The sequence below is a fragment of the Knufia obscura genome (assembly GCF_036327395.1).
Source record: "Knufia obscura strain CCFEE 5817 isolate CBS 148926 chromosome Unknown scaffold_6, whole genome shotgun sequence".
Classification (NCBI taxonomy): domain Eukaryota; kingdom Fungi; phylum Ascomycota; class Eurotiomycetes; order Chaetothyriales; family Trichomeriaceae; genus Knufia; species Knufia obscura.
In genome coordinates, this window is record NW_027042692.1 from 836047 (window position 1) to 852873 (window position 16827).

A 16827-nucleotide genomic window follows, 5' to 3' on the forward strand; every position below is an offset into this window, starting at 1 on the left:
CAAATGTCGTGGATTTATTGGTGTTACCTTGCTGGCCCTCGCAGGTGTTATACTCGCTTGAGAGAATCTCTGGCTGCAAGACATTGTGATGAGGATTTTGACACTCGGTGGCTTGCCCAGACGAATATTGGGGCAGAGCAAACGGGATATCGTCTCAGAGATAGTAGCGGACTGGTTTGCAGAATGAGGCATACAGATGCCTGAACTCGCAAGGTTTCAGATAGACCATTGCTCGCGCTGTGCAGTGCCAGTGATGCCTCTCATATTTGTATTCATCGTACATCGCTCAATCCGGCAAACCCGCCAACACAACCCCGTCACACTCCGCATCATACTCACTCGGCAACACAATCTCCGCCTCAACCGAATTGTCCCTAGCCAGCAGAATCAGACTCTCTTTTTCCTCATCAAACTTCGGCCAACCCATCACGCTCTCCAACCCCTTCGCTGGATCCTCCGCAAACGCCGCCCAAGCTTTCTGCATCAATCCTGTCACCTCTCTCTGCTCCTCCGTAGTCGGCAAGCCACTCACATCTTCACTCGCACCAAAGATCATCTGTAGATCACTTCCATGATACGCCTGGCTGCCACCAGGCGAAAATTCCGAGTCAGGATACAGCCGCGTATTATCCCAGTCGCCGAAATAGCGAAATAGCCAGACAGGTACGCCATGTTCTTTTCGGTTCTGCGCTTCGAAGGCGTTGGGACATGTGAAAGATTCGAGGAGAAATTGGTCGCCTTGGGCTTCTGTGGCGTTCGTGCCGGCTGCGTAGGCGGGAATTTTGTAGTAGCTTTGTTCGTAGTCGTTGTTGCCGAGGAGGTAGGGCTAGGAAGGTGATGTGTTAGTGAGAGCGCAGGTGGATGTATGTATAGATCCTTGTCTGCTCTAGAGGGTTGGGAGCACTTACCAATTTGCTAAAGTCTCCTCTCTGAGCGCGATCAAGGTAGTCTGTGAAGACGGTGACGTTGTCGGCCACGGGGTAGAATGCCGGAATAGACCTTAGGGGGCTTCCACCCGACGATGGCCTGACTTTCGCAGTCGCGTTCTTGATAGCAACCCAATCAGCTTGGCGCATGCACTCCAGAGTCTCGCCGGTGGAACCACATCCGAGCTGGGCTGTGACATTGTACCAGTTCTTCAAGGTGACATTTGGCTGATTTAGAGGGAAGCTGAAGGCACTGCCAGAGTGTGAGATGTATCCGTGGACAATGGGGTCTTCCTGGTATGCATATGACCACCAATCGACGGCTACCCCTCCGGAAGACTGCCCAAATATGGTGATTTTGGATGGATCACCTCCAAAGGCCGCAATGTTATCCCTGACCCACTCGACAGCCAACCTCTGATCACGGAGGCCGAGATTTTGTTCGCTCAGGTCGGGCGCACCTGGAAAGCCGAAGATGTTCAACCGGTAATTGAGAGTGACGACCACGACATCCTGCGCGTTTGCCAGGTACTGGCCATTGTAGAACGGACTGTTAGTATTTCCGATCGTAAAGCCTATGTCAGATTAGCTATGATCGATGACACTGAACTGCAGCGACCAACGCCCTCCATAGAAGAATACAAGCACGGCTTTAGCCGTTTTAGACGTGGAAGGTTTCGTCCATACGTTGAGTGTCAGACAGTCTTCATTTTGTGGCGTACCCGCTCCACTCGCAAAGTTTTGAATGACACGCTGAGCTTGTGGAACGAAGCCTGGGTAATCGGTGGGGGGTGAAGCAGTGAGGGGACAATCGCTAGATGGTCCGATGATTAGCATATCTAGTTTGTCGTGGTCGTGTATGACCGGAATACTTACTAGCCCTATAAGCTGTTAAATACACGTGTTGTAGAGTCTATCGGATTCGACTTACCCAATTGGACGCTTCGTAGCTCGATGAACCCTCGTACTTCTGGGGAGCCGCGAAACGTAGATTGCCGATTGGCGGTTGTGCATAAGCAATGCCCAAAGCCTCGATGACCCCGGACACGTTTGGGGCATGATGACCTATGACGAGCCCATTGGTCGTATTGAATATGAGCCCGAGGTCTCCTTGGGACGATGGTATCGCTGATATTGAACCCAATAGCCAGAACAGGGTACACAGCTGAAGGAGTGCCATTCTCGAAGTCTGGTGGCTTAAATCAGCGAAGATAGACCTATCAATGTGAGCGCAATGGTACTGCGAACGAAATGCGAAGCAGGATGAGTTCCAAAAGAACGCTCAGCGTGCCGTGATGCGATCGTGGCAATTGACGCGCGACTCTTCGGTGATGTGCAACAATTCTTCATTCCAGTTTTGGTGGTAAATCTCGCCCAAGGTCGCATGAGGTTGCAGCGAGCAAGGTACTTCTGCATACCCTAGGCGAATATACGTAGCTAAAGGCAGCTAAACAGATGATCGGCAGGAACGAAGCAGAGTGCAGGGCCCCCGCCTTGGCATGCAACTCACAGTCCAGAACCGAGGTGTTGCTACAGTAGAATGCAATTGCTTCAAGGTCCTGTAAGGGGTGATCACGTCGTTATGAGGTGCAAAGCGTGAAAGAGCGCATGGGATGGCGATAGCAAAGTCGCCTTGTGATTCGGCTGTTCATGTTGAGCCAGACGACGTCGAAGATCGCCCGGTTCGCAATTGCTAAAGCTGGAGAGCTGCGTTTCTTTCCTTATCTTTTCGGCCAACCCGGGACATCTCAGCGTGACTACTATGCTCGTACTTCGAGCAGTAGGACTTATAAGCTCGGCAGCATCAAGAAGGGGGAGTCTCTAGGTTCAGCTGTAGCCTATGGTAGCGAAAATTCCAGGGAACATAGTGATGAAACCAGATCATGACTCACACACAGGAGACCGCTCATGGGAGCGTCGAACACGCAAGCGACGACCAGGGTGCCAATTCATGAGGATGCGTTGTAGACGTGGGATGAAAGATGGATTGAAGGAAGGGGTGCAGGAAATAGACTCGGAGGATCTTGATGGCCAGTGGATCTAGACAGTTGAACAAAGGTCGTAAGGTGGTCAAGTGCGACCTTTACCGCAACCCGAAGCGGCGTCCATTAATACGGCTACGCAGTACGACCGTAACCGCGTTCGTCATCTATCCTCAGCTATCGATCTTGCATGATCTGTGAGATCACATGCTTAGTTCGAATATATTGCTGTTCTCACAGCGGTGGTGCTTATTCGGTGCGATATGCCGTCCCATTATTCACTCCTGGTCATCCCGTACCGCCCGCTAAGTCCACCCTCTATCCCACTCCAACTCCTCGATACTTCGGGCATATCTATCCGAGGACAAGCAGTCCAACAAGCTCTGTGCTTTTCGACGCCATCTAGAGTGGTGCAGTGCTGTGTCGAGGCCTCGGGCCTGGCCACGGGTTCTGATCATGAACATATCAAACGTGATATCGTGCCATTGTTGGCAGACTTGGGCTGCATTCCATTGCTCACAGATCGGCAGTCGTTCGAGGAACAAGCGGAAGACATCGTTGGGTAAGGTTGCTATGGTCGCCATGCTAACTTCGCTGACTCTAGTGGATGCCGCGAAGGTAAAGGATAGGCGTTACTCCCTTTGTAGCTGACATGGCGTTCGACTCCAACGGTGGTGCGCGACCATGTTCGTTTGCTCTTCAGCTAGAGTTTGCAGTTTCAGGTCCAAAGCAGTCAACACATCTACCACGCAAACCAAGCCTCCCTATCCAGGCGGCCATGAACTCCGGTCAATGGTCGTGACCTAAGATACTCATAACCCGCTCCATCCCATTCATCCTTCTCTTCCGCCACGACACCCACATCCACCTCCCCTTCCGTCACCTCCCCACAAGACCCCCCGTCTCTGACAACCAATCATCCAAGAATTATACGCACGATTACGCCCAGAGTCGTCACCTTTCCATCGTATGTTTGCCAGTCTGCAGTATAGCTCAAACGATACGTTGCACCATTTCTGACAGACAAAGCCGATGTTGCTGGAGAAGGTCTCGGGGGCTTGGCTGGGTAGCCATTTGGTTTGTCGGGGGTCGAAGAGGTTTTGGAAGATTGTCTCGAGGATTTCGGCGGGGAGGTCGTTGATGTGGGGCATGTTTGAGGACAAGTGATAAGTATGTGGCTACTGTTCGTTGTTTTCCCAATTGTGTGGTAGCTTGTTATATTGACCCGGTTGTACCGAGTAAATACACTGATAAATTCGAATTGCACAACGTAGAGTAGAACAAGGGAAGCAGCCTGAGGTGAGTAAGTAACCACGCAGGAGATCTATACTTCCTCAAAATGTTGTGTATCAAGAGCGTTACACTACCGGAACCAAGGTTCTCGAACCACTGCAGACCACTTCCAAGGCACCAGCATTTGTGCTTTCCACCGGCAATACCTACTCCATTGCATAAGGCGAGCTCCAGCAGTTGTCTTCTGCAGTAAACAACAAATCGCGCCTGACTTAAACTCTCCGCCTCTCGAAATCTCCCGCTGGAAATGACCGCCAAGCCCTTCCCGCTCATTCACCGCACGTACGTCCACTCCACTCACCAACCACCCCTTCCCCCTCCCCCTAGCAATACCACTCCCCCCTCCCAACAGCCCCCCAAACATGCCTCCTCCACAATCCCAGCGCATCCTCCTCAGTGATACCTGGCGTTTGATCCAGAACCTTCCACTCACTCCGATAGATCTCAAAGGAGATAGCGAACCATTGCTGACAGACAGCGGCGGGTGCGGTGAGGCAGAGGGGATATGTTTGTAGGTGTTTTATTCGTCTGAGCTGTAGGAGTATGGTTTTAATGATTTCGGGTGGGAGGGAGGTGATTTGGGCCATGTTGAGTTGGGCTGTGCTGTGGTTGTGCTGTGGGCGGATGGTGTTGGGAGTCCGAGCTGCGTTGTGACTGATATGCTGAGATGGTGAATGCTTGTGGTATTGTGGGCGATTGTGATACTTCTAGTCTTCCTGCGATCCAGCGTAGGCTTGTTGATACAGAAAAGTGTGATTTATGTAATTAGTGTCATCGTCAATGCACTTCCCAGCAACATTGAGTGAAGGCCGATGACGTAGTACGTACGAATTGCTGGTGCAGCCCGACTTCATAGGTAAACAACATGCTTCACAGCTTGGTGCTCAAAACCATCGGTTCTGTACGGACAAACTACACCATTCGGTAAATTGGTAGGGTCCGGCAATACTCGTTCTACAAAGCGACCTCCTCCATATCCTCGCCCTTTTCATCTCCAGCCTCAGCCTCAGCTGTTCTGCCCTTACTCGACTGCCGCTGAGCATTCTCTTTCTCCTCCTCACTTTCCTCCTCAGACTCAGCCTGCGATCTCTGCTTCTCAGGATCCTCAGGTCCACCATCTTCTTCGCTCTCATCCTCATCCTCCTCGTCGACTCTTGGCGGATCAGGCGGCAGGTCCTTGTCTTTTTGCCTCTGAACCTCACCCTGCTGCAGCTCCGGCGTAGGGGCTACGGACGGACCAGGTTCACCAACCTCCTTATCAGGACTCCTGGGACCTCGACTAGGGAGACTCGTTTGACTCTGATTCGCGCGAGCTTGCTGTACACTCGATGTCCTCACGGGCGGGGTCCTCGTGTCCCCAGCCATACTGTCTCTCGACTGATGATTGATGGATGGATTTGCGCCAATCTGTCTCAGCTTCGGATCAGCGTCCAGGTAATACGCCCTCACGCCCACGAGTTTCCCTTCCCGTTCACAACCCTCGACCCATTCCGGTCTAACAACTGGTATATTCATCTCGACCGCCTTCTGCCATGCGTCGCCACGTGGTTCAGTGCACACGAAATGGGTAGTATCTATCCTGACTGTGTCGGCGATCTTGGCGCCTATCCTTTCCACGGCCGATTCGAGAGTCTCCCTTAGCGGCGGAGGCAACACACCTGGCGTGACGGTTATACCAGTCAGGTTCTCCATAACGTGGGTCTTGACTGTGAGGGTGTTGGATGTATATGTCCCTCCGCTTGTCCGTAGCACGAGGAAGAAGCTGTATTCCGTATCAAGAGCCAATCCACTCATCTTCGTGCTTAGCATGTCCATGGGTCGTGGGATGTTTCCCGCTTTGCTTCCGTTTCTGTACAAGGACAGACTCCGCAGCGTAGAGGTGGCTAGCTGTATGGGGTCCCATTCGAGTACTATGCTTGTTTGAGTAGCGTTCCGTAGGCGTAGGACGGGCGGAGAGGGGGCTTGAAGGCCATATCGGGAGAGTATGTTCGACTGCAGAGCTTGGAATTGCTCTTCTGCTTGTTGTTCTGCGCTGTGGTTCTGCTTGACTGTGATATCGACTATGCTGCCGGATCGTATTGAGGGAGGTAACAGGATTGAGGGGAACTCTATCTGCGTGGGGCTGGGTCAGCGGACTTCCTTATATCTCTCGACCGTGCCTCGTCTAGATGCGGTGGTGGTTCCAACGTACTAATCGTTTGTCTTCTGTGAGGAGCACAGCAACACCGGCGTCGACCTTGCCGACTGTCAGGGAGACTAGCATGGTGAGGCGCGGCCGATCAGGTATATCTCAAATTCCGCTGCGCTCTTTTGTCCTCCGGATATGTATGCGACTGCAGGAGCTCACGGTGAATTGCTGAAGGTAACCTCGATACTGAACCCAACAAAAGTACAAACGCGCCAGACTCGGTGTTCTGATTCAAGCTACGGTGAACAAGAAGGCAAAGAGCGCAGCAGCAGTTGGTCCTCACCCTAACGCTTGGCTCTGCGAAGCTTGTCTGAACGATGACAAGAGGAAGAGTCCGTCGCAGGCATTCAACAAGTTGCGGCATCTGCGACAATAATAAAGATACACTAGTTAACAACGATCCATGGGATAGTGGCAGAGATACGTCGTAGTGCTTGCAGCAGAGTTACCAAGATGTAAAACAACCACAGCCAGGTCATCGACAGGAGCAAATATAGTGACTAGTCGGAAGTTCACGTGAGATTTTTCTCAAATGCCGCCGACCACTAGCTTTTTTCCAGACACGCCCTTCAATATCAGCTCACACGCATGATTGATAGCTTCGAGTCCTTGCCCCACTACCTCGGGACGAGGCAGGCACTTCAACTGCCCAAGCTCAAGAGCCTTTGGCATCCATTCCTTCCAGATATACTTGTGGAGATCGGGCTGGGAGAGGCCATAACCTGAGAAAAGATGTCAGTAAATATTGCAACCACTTCACAGAGAGCTTGAACGTACAGTTGCTTGTTGTAATACCTTCGCCCAGGTCCGGCTCTGGACGCACCCCTCTCGGCAAGCTCGTAGACACAAACTTCTTGCCAGGCAGCCTCTGCGCTACCTGCGCGCATTTCTGGAGCACCTCCTCGTTGATGATCATGGCGGTCACGCCGGCAGACTGCAGGTTCTGTTCTTCAACCCATTTACAGACCTGGTCTACAGCGTCTGTCGCAGTGTGATCAACGACTGCATCAGCTCCACACTCTTTGACCAGGTCGAAGTTGTGCTTGCCAGCGGTCGCAACAGCACGGTAGCCAGCTGCCTTAAGAAGTTGGACAGCGTTACAGCCCACGCTTGAACTGGCACCCCACACCACGACCACTTCACCCGAGTGATGCCGTTTTGCTCGCTCCTTCTCGTCGGTGGTGGGCCATTCCAAATCCAGAGTCACATTCTCAAACAGCATTCCTGCAGCTGTATTCACGCCCATGGGCAACACGCACGCATCCTCATAGCTCAACTCGCTGGGTATCTTGCACAATGGTCTATCACCGACAACAGCAAAACGCTGGAAGAAGCCGTGACTCGATGAGTGAGCGACGAGATCGTCCGAAAGTGCAATGATTTTATCGCCAGGCTTGACGTCGCTGACCTCGTCTCCACAAGAGACAACATCACCAGCAGCATCAAAGCCCAGTATGTATGGATATGAGGGAGTGTAGATGCCCCTTGCCTGGCGGTATGCGTCGATCGGATTGATGGCGACGGCATGGATCCGCACCACGACTTCTTGAGAGGCAGGGGCAGGTGGCATTGGAGCTTCGCGGACAACGAAGGGCTTACCCATTGCTTCTAGCCATGCTGCCGAGTTCGTCTCTGAGGAAGACATAGTTGTAGTGTTGGAGTTGTCGTGATGGATGTGGCTGTAGTTGGGCACCAGGCTGCTAGGTGGATGGCGAATGGCGAGACACGCAGGTGACAGCTTGGTCACCCAAGATAAGACAATCCTCTCACTTATAAGAATGGTTGCTCTCGAATACCGAGGCTAACTGGTTCCATGTACGATTCGGAATGGGACAATAATTCAGCCGCCGTCGTACCTGTTACACGCAGTGATGTTCGACCCAGGGGAACGCGTGTCGTACTTCCAACGGACCCAAGCAGTCAAGCAGATTGGCGCTGGAGGGAGGGTAGCAACCAGAGCCACGTGGAAGCTACTGTGTTTTGCTATGCATGACTAGTGTGGTTTCAGTTGATAATCGTGAATGCGGAGATAGCATAGAAGCGGAGTATATCCGGGCCTGCCACATCAATGGATAGTCGGAATCCATCTCAGTGCCCTGACGCCGTAGCACAGACAGGTACCGTGGAGCTAGCCTGGACTGCTAAAACGTGCACGCTCTTCGTGCTACCAGACGTCTAGGCTGGTCATGACTTTGCTCTTGTCTTCTGCGACCAAGCTTGCCATTTTGATAATCACGGCTTCGTTGCTTGGGAACCTAGGCCAAGCCATATTCTGCGACGCCAAGCCCTGTGGCAGCAAGACTGTTCGAACAAGCACGTATGCACATCCGCCCAGCCAAGACTAGCCCTCTTCATGTGTCCTCTTATCAGTGTACCACGAAGGCCTGTACATAGAAGGGTTGAAAGGCTTCTGCTTCGCACGATTATTCTCCCGACTCCTGGGAGTAATCGGTCCAGCCACCGGCTTAGACACGCTCCTGTTCAGCCTTCCCAGCTCATTCGAGTTGATCCTCCTGGTGCCCAGTCCAGACTTCATCAAAGCATCAACCACTAGATCAGCGTGATTCTGCAATACGGTCGGCTCCAGATCAAATCCATGAGCATGATGAACCATAACCTCAAATGTCCCTCCCAGCTCTTGCGCAGCCTGCATCTGGCCCATGCCAGTATTCTTGAGTAGTCTCCCGTAAGCATCCAAATGATGTTTTCTCAAAGCAGCAACGATAGCAGATGACCATCTCCTTCGTAAGCGGTTCCGCTGCGTGGCAAGCGGCAGAATCTTGAGGGAGGTGTGCGTGACCACTTTCCAACGTAGTCGGTCGGATTGGCGTTGTGCTTCTTGGAGGGCGTTCCGGCAGAGCAGACGTTTGACCGAGTTATTGGAGTTAAGCTCCGCTGCGTCTGTGTGGAACAGTGCAACGCTGGGAAAATAGTTGACCTGTAGGGGAAGCGAGAGGGGAACATTCTTGAAGGGGACCACGTTCGGAAGGTTCCTGATGTTGGACATGTTCGAGTCGAGGATTTTCTGCTGTTTTCAATGTACGACAGTGCTTCTTCGCTCGAATCCAGTAGGTCTGTCCATAGCTAGCAGCCAGTACCGGTCCTGAGTCGATGTTCGGCGGCAGGGGTATTGCGTAGTGGTCATCTATGAGTATATCTTTGATATGTGCAACGATTCGAGATGGAGACGACTCAAAGTACGCTTTGTGTAGTTACTGTACACCGTAGGGGAGATGGTTCCGGCGAACTGAAACGGTGACCTCCTCAGTGCTGGGAACTTTAGCGAACAGAAGGCAGAGCATTTCATTCACAGTATGCAATGATGTTGCTACTCTTGCATACAATACTGTCAAGGCAAGGCCAGACGGCATGTATGCTATCTGACAAGAAGTGCGCAGCCACCGAGTTGATTCAAACATCAACGTCACGCAGCGATAAGGGGAAGACATAATTGGCACCCGTTGCATTGTACGCTACGAACGATCCAAACACGACGGAGGTCTACTGAGGAGTAGACCCTCGTAGAAAGGCTCGCCATCACAGATAAGACGTAGCAAGTATTGTTTGTCCACACTTCTTCAATTGACTCAGGAGACCTCTCATTGTTCAGAACGACATTACAGCCCACTGACGTCCCTTACCGCATCCGGCCTCACCATGCCCATGAACCATCAACACTTAAAGCTCCCTTCTAGAGACTCATTCGAACGTCCTCAGCCCCAGAGTTAAGGCCCTGGGTGAGCATCTCAGATGCCTCCTGCTTGGTGACTCAATGTCCAGACAGCTGCAGATGAACGGAGGGGCACATTCCTCCCACAGACTGGCGTGTCCAACGCTGGCTGCGCCGGCGCCATGATCCGGAGCGTCATCTACCACCTGGCCGACAACAGTAGCATATGTGGTTTGGTCGAGCTGCTTTTCTCACTTCCACCTCATCAATCCTCCCAGCATGGGCATAAATGAAATTGACAATGGCACAAGCTAATTTTAGCTCCTGCTTGGGAAATTGCTACGCTTGTTTCAACATCAAAGGTCCCGCGTCTACACCCTGAAACCCAAGAGGAGGGTGAAAAAGGAGAGCGTAGTGGTCCCATCAGCTAGGAAAATGCTGAAGATAGTCACCAGTATCATCGCGGACTGGGAATAAAAATTAAAAGGCAGCATGTGGACTTCCTGCCAAGCGATTCGCACTTGGCCGAGCAGCTGGGAAGCAACGGCGTCCGTCTGACTCTGGAGGTTCATGAGATTTTGGCAGAGCATGACAGCAAATGTATATGCATATGCAGGAGGACGACGGTAACAAGGGAGCGCTTTCGTAGCTGTTGACCATTGCAGGCTTGCCACGGTGGTTTCGTTCAACGACATGTCTCATATGTGTATCAGCCCTCAGGCAAATTCCAGGATAAGTGCTTGACAGGTTGCGACTCGTTCCCATTGACAAGTCTGGGAGAGTCATGGCCATTTGTCAAATTGTTCGACTTGGCTGCGATTCTTGCGTCAATGAGATCTTCTTCGAAGTCTTCCCCGCTGTCTGTAATAGGCGAGCCATCATTCAGTCTCAGTGTTGGCGGACTTGTCGCCGGCCGCTCGATTGAGCTCGGGTCAAAAACAGGATCGTCAAGCTTACTGTCATCCCTATCTGACTCAAATGTCGGAGTCTTGTTGACATCCTCAGTGAGCTCAACTTCCGATTGACCATATTCACTGACAGGCGTAGGCGGAGCATAAACCTCCGTACAACTTGGAGTATCTGTAATAGAGTCTTCTGACTGCATTCTTCGATGCCCTTTCAGTATACCTGATCTCTCAGCTCGCAATTGATGAGCTGAACGTGCTCGGGCCGGTTGAGCTGGTCTGTTAGGTGAGCCAGTCGACAAATTAAGCCACTTTGAGCTCGGAGACTTCGCCAGGACATTCTGAACGATGGGAAGCTCCAGATAGTTGTTGATGGCGCCGCGTGAGAAGAGCACTAAGATCAAGCAAACCAAGATCAGGATCATCTGCAGAATTGCCATTCTCCTTTGAAATATGACCTCGTCAGCTAATATGCTGATACGTGCATTGATAGCCTCATTGTCACGTTCGTAGCGTTCCCGTTGTATGTCGAGCTCAATCACAGTGGACTGCCAGAGTTGGTCGTACTGTTGCCGGAATTCCCGAAGCTCAAAGAGCACTGTGTGATTGAGTTGCTCCAGAAAAGTATTTGTCCTAGACAGCTGCCTCTGTTCGACCTTCTTGAACGCGTCCCGCAGCGCACGTGATTGATCTTCGATGTATTGCAAAGACATGGAGGAGTTTGTCTCGAGCAGTTGGAGCCGTTTTTGTACTGACTTGAAGAAAGAGTCTTGCGTGGTCGGAGCAGACGGCTGTGCTTGTGTAGGAGTGCTGCTTTTTGACCGTTCAGCTGTGGACGAGGGCGACTTGACCTTCGTAGAATTGTAACTGCTGGTGACGGCGGCATTCATGCTCTCGGCGGCCTGGTTGCTGACGGTGCTGCTCGTTGTCTCAGAACGCACATTCGTCGTAGACATGCTTGATTTGTAATCCGTCAGGTTCTTCCCAAGTTCAGGTCCGGGTGGTTTTGTTGTGGTCGTATCTACCACAGAGGAAACGCTTTGAGAGCCATTACTAATGGCTGCGCTATTTCCAATTGGTGTCGAGACTGCGGGAGCCGGTTCGCCAACATGTGAAGATCCATGTTGGTCTGTTGTAGCTTGACTCGGCCAAGCTCCGGTGGGGCTCTCCGCAGGTAAGCAGGTATCAGACGATTCTATCACCGACATAATAGCCTCCATGGCCGCCAGTGAGGCTGGAAATGCTGCGTCCGCATTCTCGACCTTTCGTGCTTTGTCCTGTTGCAGCTCAATTTCTGGACTATGCTGTAATGAAGACTCTGCGGTCACAAATGCTTCTATCGTCGGGGCTCCGTCTGCGTGCGTAGAAGATGTCAAAGGCTCTGCCACAGCTTCTGGTGTGAGTCCATCGACCGCAGCTTCCTCATCCTGGAGCTGCTGTTCACTGTCATCACTATCTTCGTCCAACGCACGCTCCAGGCCATGCTTGTAATCTTCCATCATCGTTGTGCCATGTATGCGAACCAGACTGACTGGACAGTAGAACTCGTTGCCATAGTGAGACAGAAACTCGATACGGAGGTAGCGTGCCCAAATCACGGGGTCCTCGACCAGAAAGGCTTGTACCTCGCGGGTGTTCCGAGCCTCGTACGTGCCGATAGTCTTCCACTTCTCGACTTTTACGGGATATCGATCGGAAACACTGACACGGAAAGTGCGGAAGGTAGAGCTGAAGAATTCGAAATTGGCCAGAACAACGGTATCGATGAGAATATCATTGCATAGTTCGAGGATGATGAATTTGTTCTGAGCTGAGCATTGATTAAGCATGTACGAATCTTTGTTCTCTACTAGCACAGTATTGGGACTTTTCGCTTCCTTGTTCGTCTTGAGAACGTTGGCAGCGCAGTCGAAGGAGGCATAATTGAATCTCTCTTTGCAGGTCGTCCCAGCGTCTATGCTCCTGGCTAGAACAGCCGGAGGTGAGGGTACCTCATCCGCAGAAGTGGTCTCAGCTAGCGGTATAGAGACTTCATGCGCTGGCTTTTCAGGACCGCCGGGAACGAAACCAGAGAAGTCCAGATCGATTTCTCCGTCGTCACCCAAAGACTCTAGAGAATTATGAATACGGTCGGGCCTGTTTCGAGGCTCTTGAGCATCGACTTGACTCCTCCGACCGATATGTTCAGATTGTCCAGCCTTCTTCAGATTCTGCTTCTTCCACTCTTCGAAGGAAAGAAAATTCCCACTTTCCAGGGCCGAGTCTTCTTCTATGGGCTCGGCAATCTGAGCTAGTTCGTTTGGGACCTCATTCGTTGGGGATGCAACAGTTCTGGGTGTGAAGGACTCAGAACCAGTAGTAGAGACTGTAGTTGGCTCGAGCGTAACTGCTGTTATATCGGTAGCGGATGGCGGTGCGTTGCTCGGGGATGCTAAGGGAGCCGCATATTCAGGAGTAGGGCCATTGACGCTTGCAGTGTCGGATTGAGGAGCTTTAGCCAACGTCGTGTTCACCCCTCGATCTGTCGCCAGACATTGCTGTGGAAGGCTGTGTGTAATGTAATTGATAGTCCGGGCAGGACATATTGAAGCCGAAGACGACGAAGAGAGGGGGGACGATGTATTCAACGCAACAGAAGTCGACGACAGTAACAAGAGCAGCTGGGGGAGCGTCAATATGGCCGCCTTCATCGCGGTCTCGTCTAGGTCAGATGTTGACTATCCGGCTTTTCAAACGATGCCAATTGGACAACACAGCCAAGGCAACATTATGCCATGCGTTGCGAATATGCAGTGCTCTCACAAAGGATCGAGGGTTGCGGAATGGAGCAAGTCTGGTAACAGTAGTCGCTAAGAGTAAACGTTGCTTCGGTCTGGCGTCGTCGAGGGGGTCGCCGAAGTACCGCCGGTCGCATCCACGAATTTCTTGGAAAGAACGACCTGCAACTACTACGTTGGCACAACCGCGACTCTCATTCCATCGGGCAATGATGCAACGTCGGCCACAATAGGGCAAGGGCCCTGTCATGTTGTCACGAGGTGCGGCGACAAGAGCACTGCGCCAGTGCAGCTGCATACGGGCCAGTCGACCAGCGAGTCTCCGAACTGCTACTCGGCGTCATGTATCAACATCGTCGGTGCCTGTGCCGGCATCGGTAGCAGCGAAAGCACATCCCTGGGCCGGAGTTACTTCTCAGATCGACAGTGTTGCCCCACGATTCGAGATTGATGCCTCCCAGATTGAGATCATTGACTCGCCCACAGCTTTCTACGAGACCCTGAAGGTAAATCGATCCGCGGAGCCGGGGATGTTGTGCTGAGACGTTGGGCAGACTAAAATCAGAGGTGCAAGGCGGCGCATATATCTGTCGACCTTATATATTGGCAAGACTGAGAACGAACTCATCGAGACCTTGAGGGACGCCCTCGAAAAGAATCCGAAGCTGCAGGTTGCCATCCTGACAGACTATCTACGCGGTACGCGAGAGGACCCAAACCCATCATGCGCAAGCTTGCTGGCACCTCTGGTAAGAGACTTTGGGGACAGGGTCAAAGTATGCATGTTCCATACTCCCAACTTGAGTGGGTGGAAGAAGAAACGTATGCCAAAGCGCATCAATGAGGGCTGGGGTCTGCAGCACATGAAGCTCTATGGATTTGATGATGAGATCATGCTATCAGGAGCCAATCTATCTGACGACTACTTCACCAACAGATTGGATCGATACCATCTCTTCAAGTCGAAAGAGCTCGCCGACTTCTATCACGATGTGCATGAGGCCGTCTCGGAGATATCGTACGACCTTGTGCCTTCAGACGAACATCCGGGCGGTTTCGAGCTTCAGTCGCCTATACACCGCGGTCTTCCGGACCCCGTCTGGCATCCACAGCGTTTCAAGCGCCACTCAAAACAGCTTCTGGAGCCGCTGATTCACAAGAAGGCGAGGCAGAAAATGTTCCCAGTCGAGTTTGCCAAGGATAAGACCTTCGTCTATCCTCTGGCACAGTTTGACATATTACTAGGGCAGCCACGGAACGTGGGTATCCCTATGTTAGGTTACGAGGTTGTAACGTACACTTCAACCGAAAAGCCTGTGTTGACGAAGCTTCTGACAGCACTTGCCGAGGATGAGAACCTGCGGAATGTACGGTGGACTTTTACAGCAGGATATTTCAACATTGATCCCGAAATATGTGAGCAACTGCTAGAAGCTACACCACAGTCAAACATTGCAGGACAACCCGATAACGAGAAACCTTGTACCGTCATTACGGCGTCACCCTGGGCGAACGGGTTCTACGGATCATCAGGTGTATCCGGCATGCTGCCAGCTGCATACACATTACTGTCCAGGCGCTTCCTCAAGCAAGTTGCAAAGGCAGGGAAGGACGATGTCATCCAGCTCAAAGAATGGCGAAAGGGCACCGTTGGTGAGCCAGGTGGCTTCACCTACCATGCAAAAGGAATCTGGGTGACACTCCCACCACAGATCAACGACCAAGGTCAGGTAGAAGAAGAGTCTGGACCTAGTGTGACCCTAGTTGGAAGTAGCAATTACACGAAGAGAAGTTATGGCCTCGATCTAGAAGTCGGTGCTATGGTCGTGACCGGAGACGAAGCACTGAAGCGGAAGCTCAAGGCAGAGGTCGCATGGCTCGAGAAAGATGCTACTGTAACAACACAGGACGATCTAATGAAGATAGAGAGAAGAGTCGGCGCTCGAGTGCGAGCTGCGCTTTGGCTGGTTGAGCGGCTGGGCGGCGCTCTGTAACATAGATTGTACAAGCCAGCGCGTTCTGCCTGTAAATCGTAGAAGCAAACCACCTGGCCTCTCTGCATCACGTTGCTCGTCCTCTGAGCTCGCGCTCGTTCCGCTCAGGAGGTCCACCACGGGTGATCGTCGCGATGGACAAGCACACGTGCCTGCCGCTGTGCAAATCGTCCTCGATAACGAAGTAGATCACACATGCACCTGCTTGGTCGCACAACACCAGAACATCGCTCTTCGTGAGTGCCTGGCCTCACCACGTGTGCAAATCGCACATGCCAGAACTTCAGGCATCCAGAGGATTCTCGTGCTCTCGTCGTGGAAATTAATTCATGCACGAAAAGAATTTTTCTGTGTGAAACAACAAACATCCTCATCTGGCGGTGGGCTCACCGCTCTCTTGGCCTCGAAATTGAGCTGTCTCGAAAGTCGAGTGCCCGAAACAACACAGCGAAATTGAGTTACCTTGCTTCCTAGCGCCCGTGAGCTTATCGAATGGGACCTCTGCGAGATGGGAACGGAGTTCGCATCGAGAGATCTGGGACTGCAAACGCTGGAAGTCCCAGAATTTCTCGGAGCAAAATGCAAGCTTGAGCATCGTTTTGGGTGGCAATTCTGGAGGAAGACGACGGGTATGCAGTCTACTGCAAGAGTCTTGACGACAGGCGACAACATCATGGATGCTGCCAGCGGAGCGGCGGACACTTATGGGGTACAGAAACGGTCCATGCCGACTCCCACTGCTCCAGATGCTTCCTAGCCTGTTGCACTAAGTCAGCTACTGAGCCGAATATGGCAAAGACTGCTGCCAAGAGGTGACCAGACTTCGGTAAAAACATAGTCGAGCGCACGGTGCAAGAGCTCGCTGAGAAACACGGCCCGTCTCGTGATGCTCGAGGCTCCAATGGACCACAACATCCATCCAAGACTACATTGCAGCTGCATGAGACTTATGCACGACCTGCAGCGACGATGCCACGGAGAGTTTCGCCTTTGCTGCCTCTTTATTCGTGCTTTGGAGCTCGAGGAGATTGCAACTCTTTCACCGCTCTTCCAAAGCAGCATCTCGACAACGAATTTTGCAGCTGTTTGCAG

At 52.1% G+C, this 16827-nt stretch overlaps 6 protein-coding genes across 6 annotated transcripts; 1 reads left to right on the forward strand and 5 right to left on the reverse strand.

The window, feature by feature from the left end:
- Window positions 1-286: 286 nt before the first annotated feature.
- PMZ80_005807 (uncharacterized protein) lies at window positions 287-2106 on the reverse strand (the record flags this gene model as incomplete). The annotated part of the gene is made up of 4 exons (XM_064874224.1): window positions 287-826; window positions 909-1501; window positions 1649-1814; window positions 1858-2106. The coding sequence occupies 4 exons, from the start codon at window positions 2104-2106 to the stop codon at window positions 287-289; spliced, it is 1548 nt and encodes a 515-aa protein (XP_064729946.1).
- A 3049-nt stretch (window positions 2107-5155) lies between these two features.
- On the reverse strand, window positions 5156-6464 carry CHS5 (Chitin synthase, class 5; the record flags this gene model as incomplete). Its single annotated transcript, XM_064874225.1, has 2 exons — window positions 5156-6313; window positions 6393-6464. The coding sequence occupies 2 exons, from the start codon at window positions 6462-6464 to the stop codon at window positions 5156-5158; spliced, it is 1230 nt and encodes a 409-aa protein (XP_064729947.1).
- Window positions 6465-6917: 453 nt separating this feature from the next.
- Window positions 6918-8034, reverse strand: PMZ80_005809 (uncharacterized protein; the record flags this gene model as incomplete). The annotated part of the gene is made up of 2 exons (XM_064874226.1): window positions 6918-7111; window positions 7167-8034. The coding sequence occupies 2 exons, from the start codon at window positions 8032-8034 to the stop codon at window positions 6918-6920; spliced, it is 1062 nt and encodes a 353-aa protein (XP_064729948.1).
- Window positions 8035-8730: 696 nt separating this feature from the next.
- On the reverse strand, window positions 8731-9396 carry PMZ80_005810 (uncharacterized protein; the record flags this gene model as incomplete). The annotated part of the gene is made up of 1 exon (XM_064874227.1): window positions 8731-9396. The coding sequence occupies one exon, from the start codon at window positions 9394-9396 to the stop codon at window positions 8731-8733; it is 666 nt and encodes a 221-aa protein (XP_064729949.1).
- A 1372-nt stretch (window positions 9397-10768) lies between these two features.
- PMZ80_005811 (uncharacterized protein) lies at window positions 10769-13654 on the reverse strand (the record flags this gene model as incomplete). The annotated part of the gene is made up of 1 exon (XM_064874228.1): window positions 10769-13654. The coding sequence occupies one exon, from the start codon at window positions 13652-13654 to the stop codon at window positions 10769-10771; it is 2886 nt and encodes a 961-aa protein (XP_064729950.1).
- Window positions 13655-13989: 335 nt separating this feature from the next.
- On the forward strand, window positions 13990-15735 carry PGS1 (CDP-diacylglycerol--glycerol-3-phosphate 3-phosphatidyltransferase; the record flags this gene model as incomplete). Its single annotated transcript, XM_064874229.1, has 2 exons — window positions 13990-14247; window positions 14296-15735. The coding sequence occupies 2 exons, from the start codon at window positions 13990-13992 to the stop codon at window positions 15733-15735; spliced, it is 1698 nt and encodes a 565-aa protein (XP_064729951.1).
- Between the last annotated feature and the right edge of the window lie 1092 nt (window positions 15736-16827).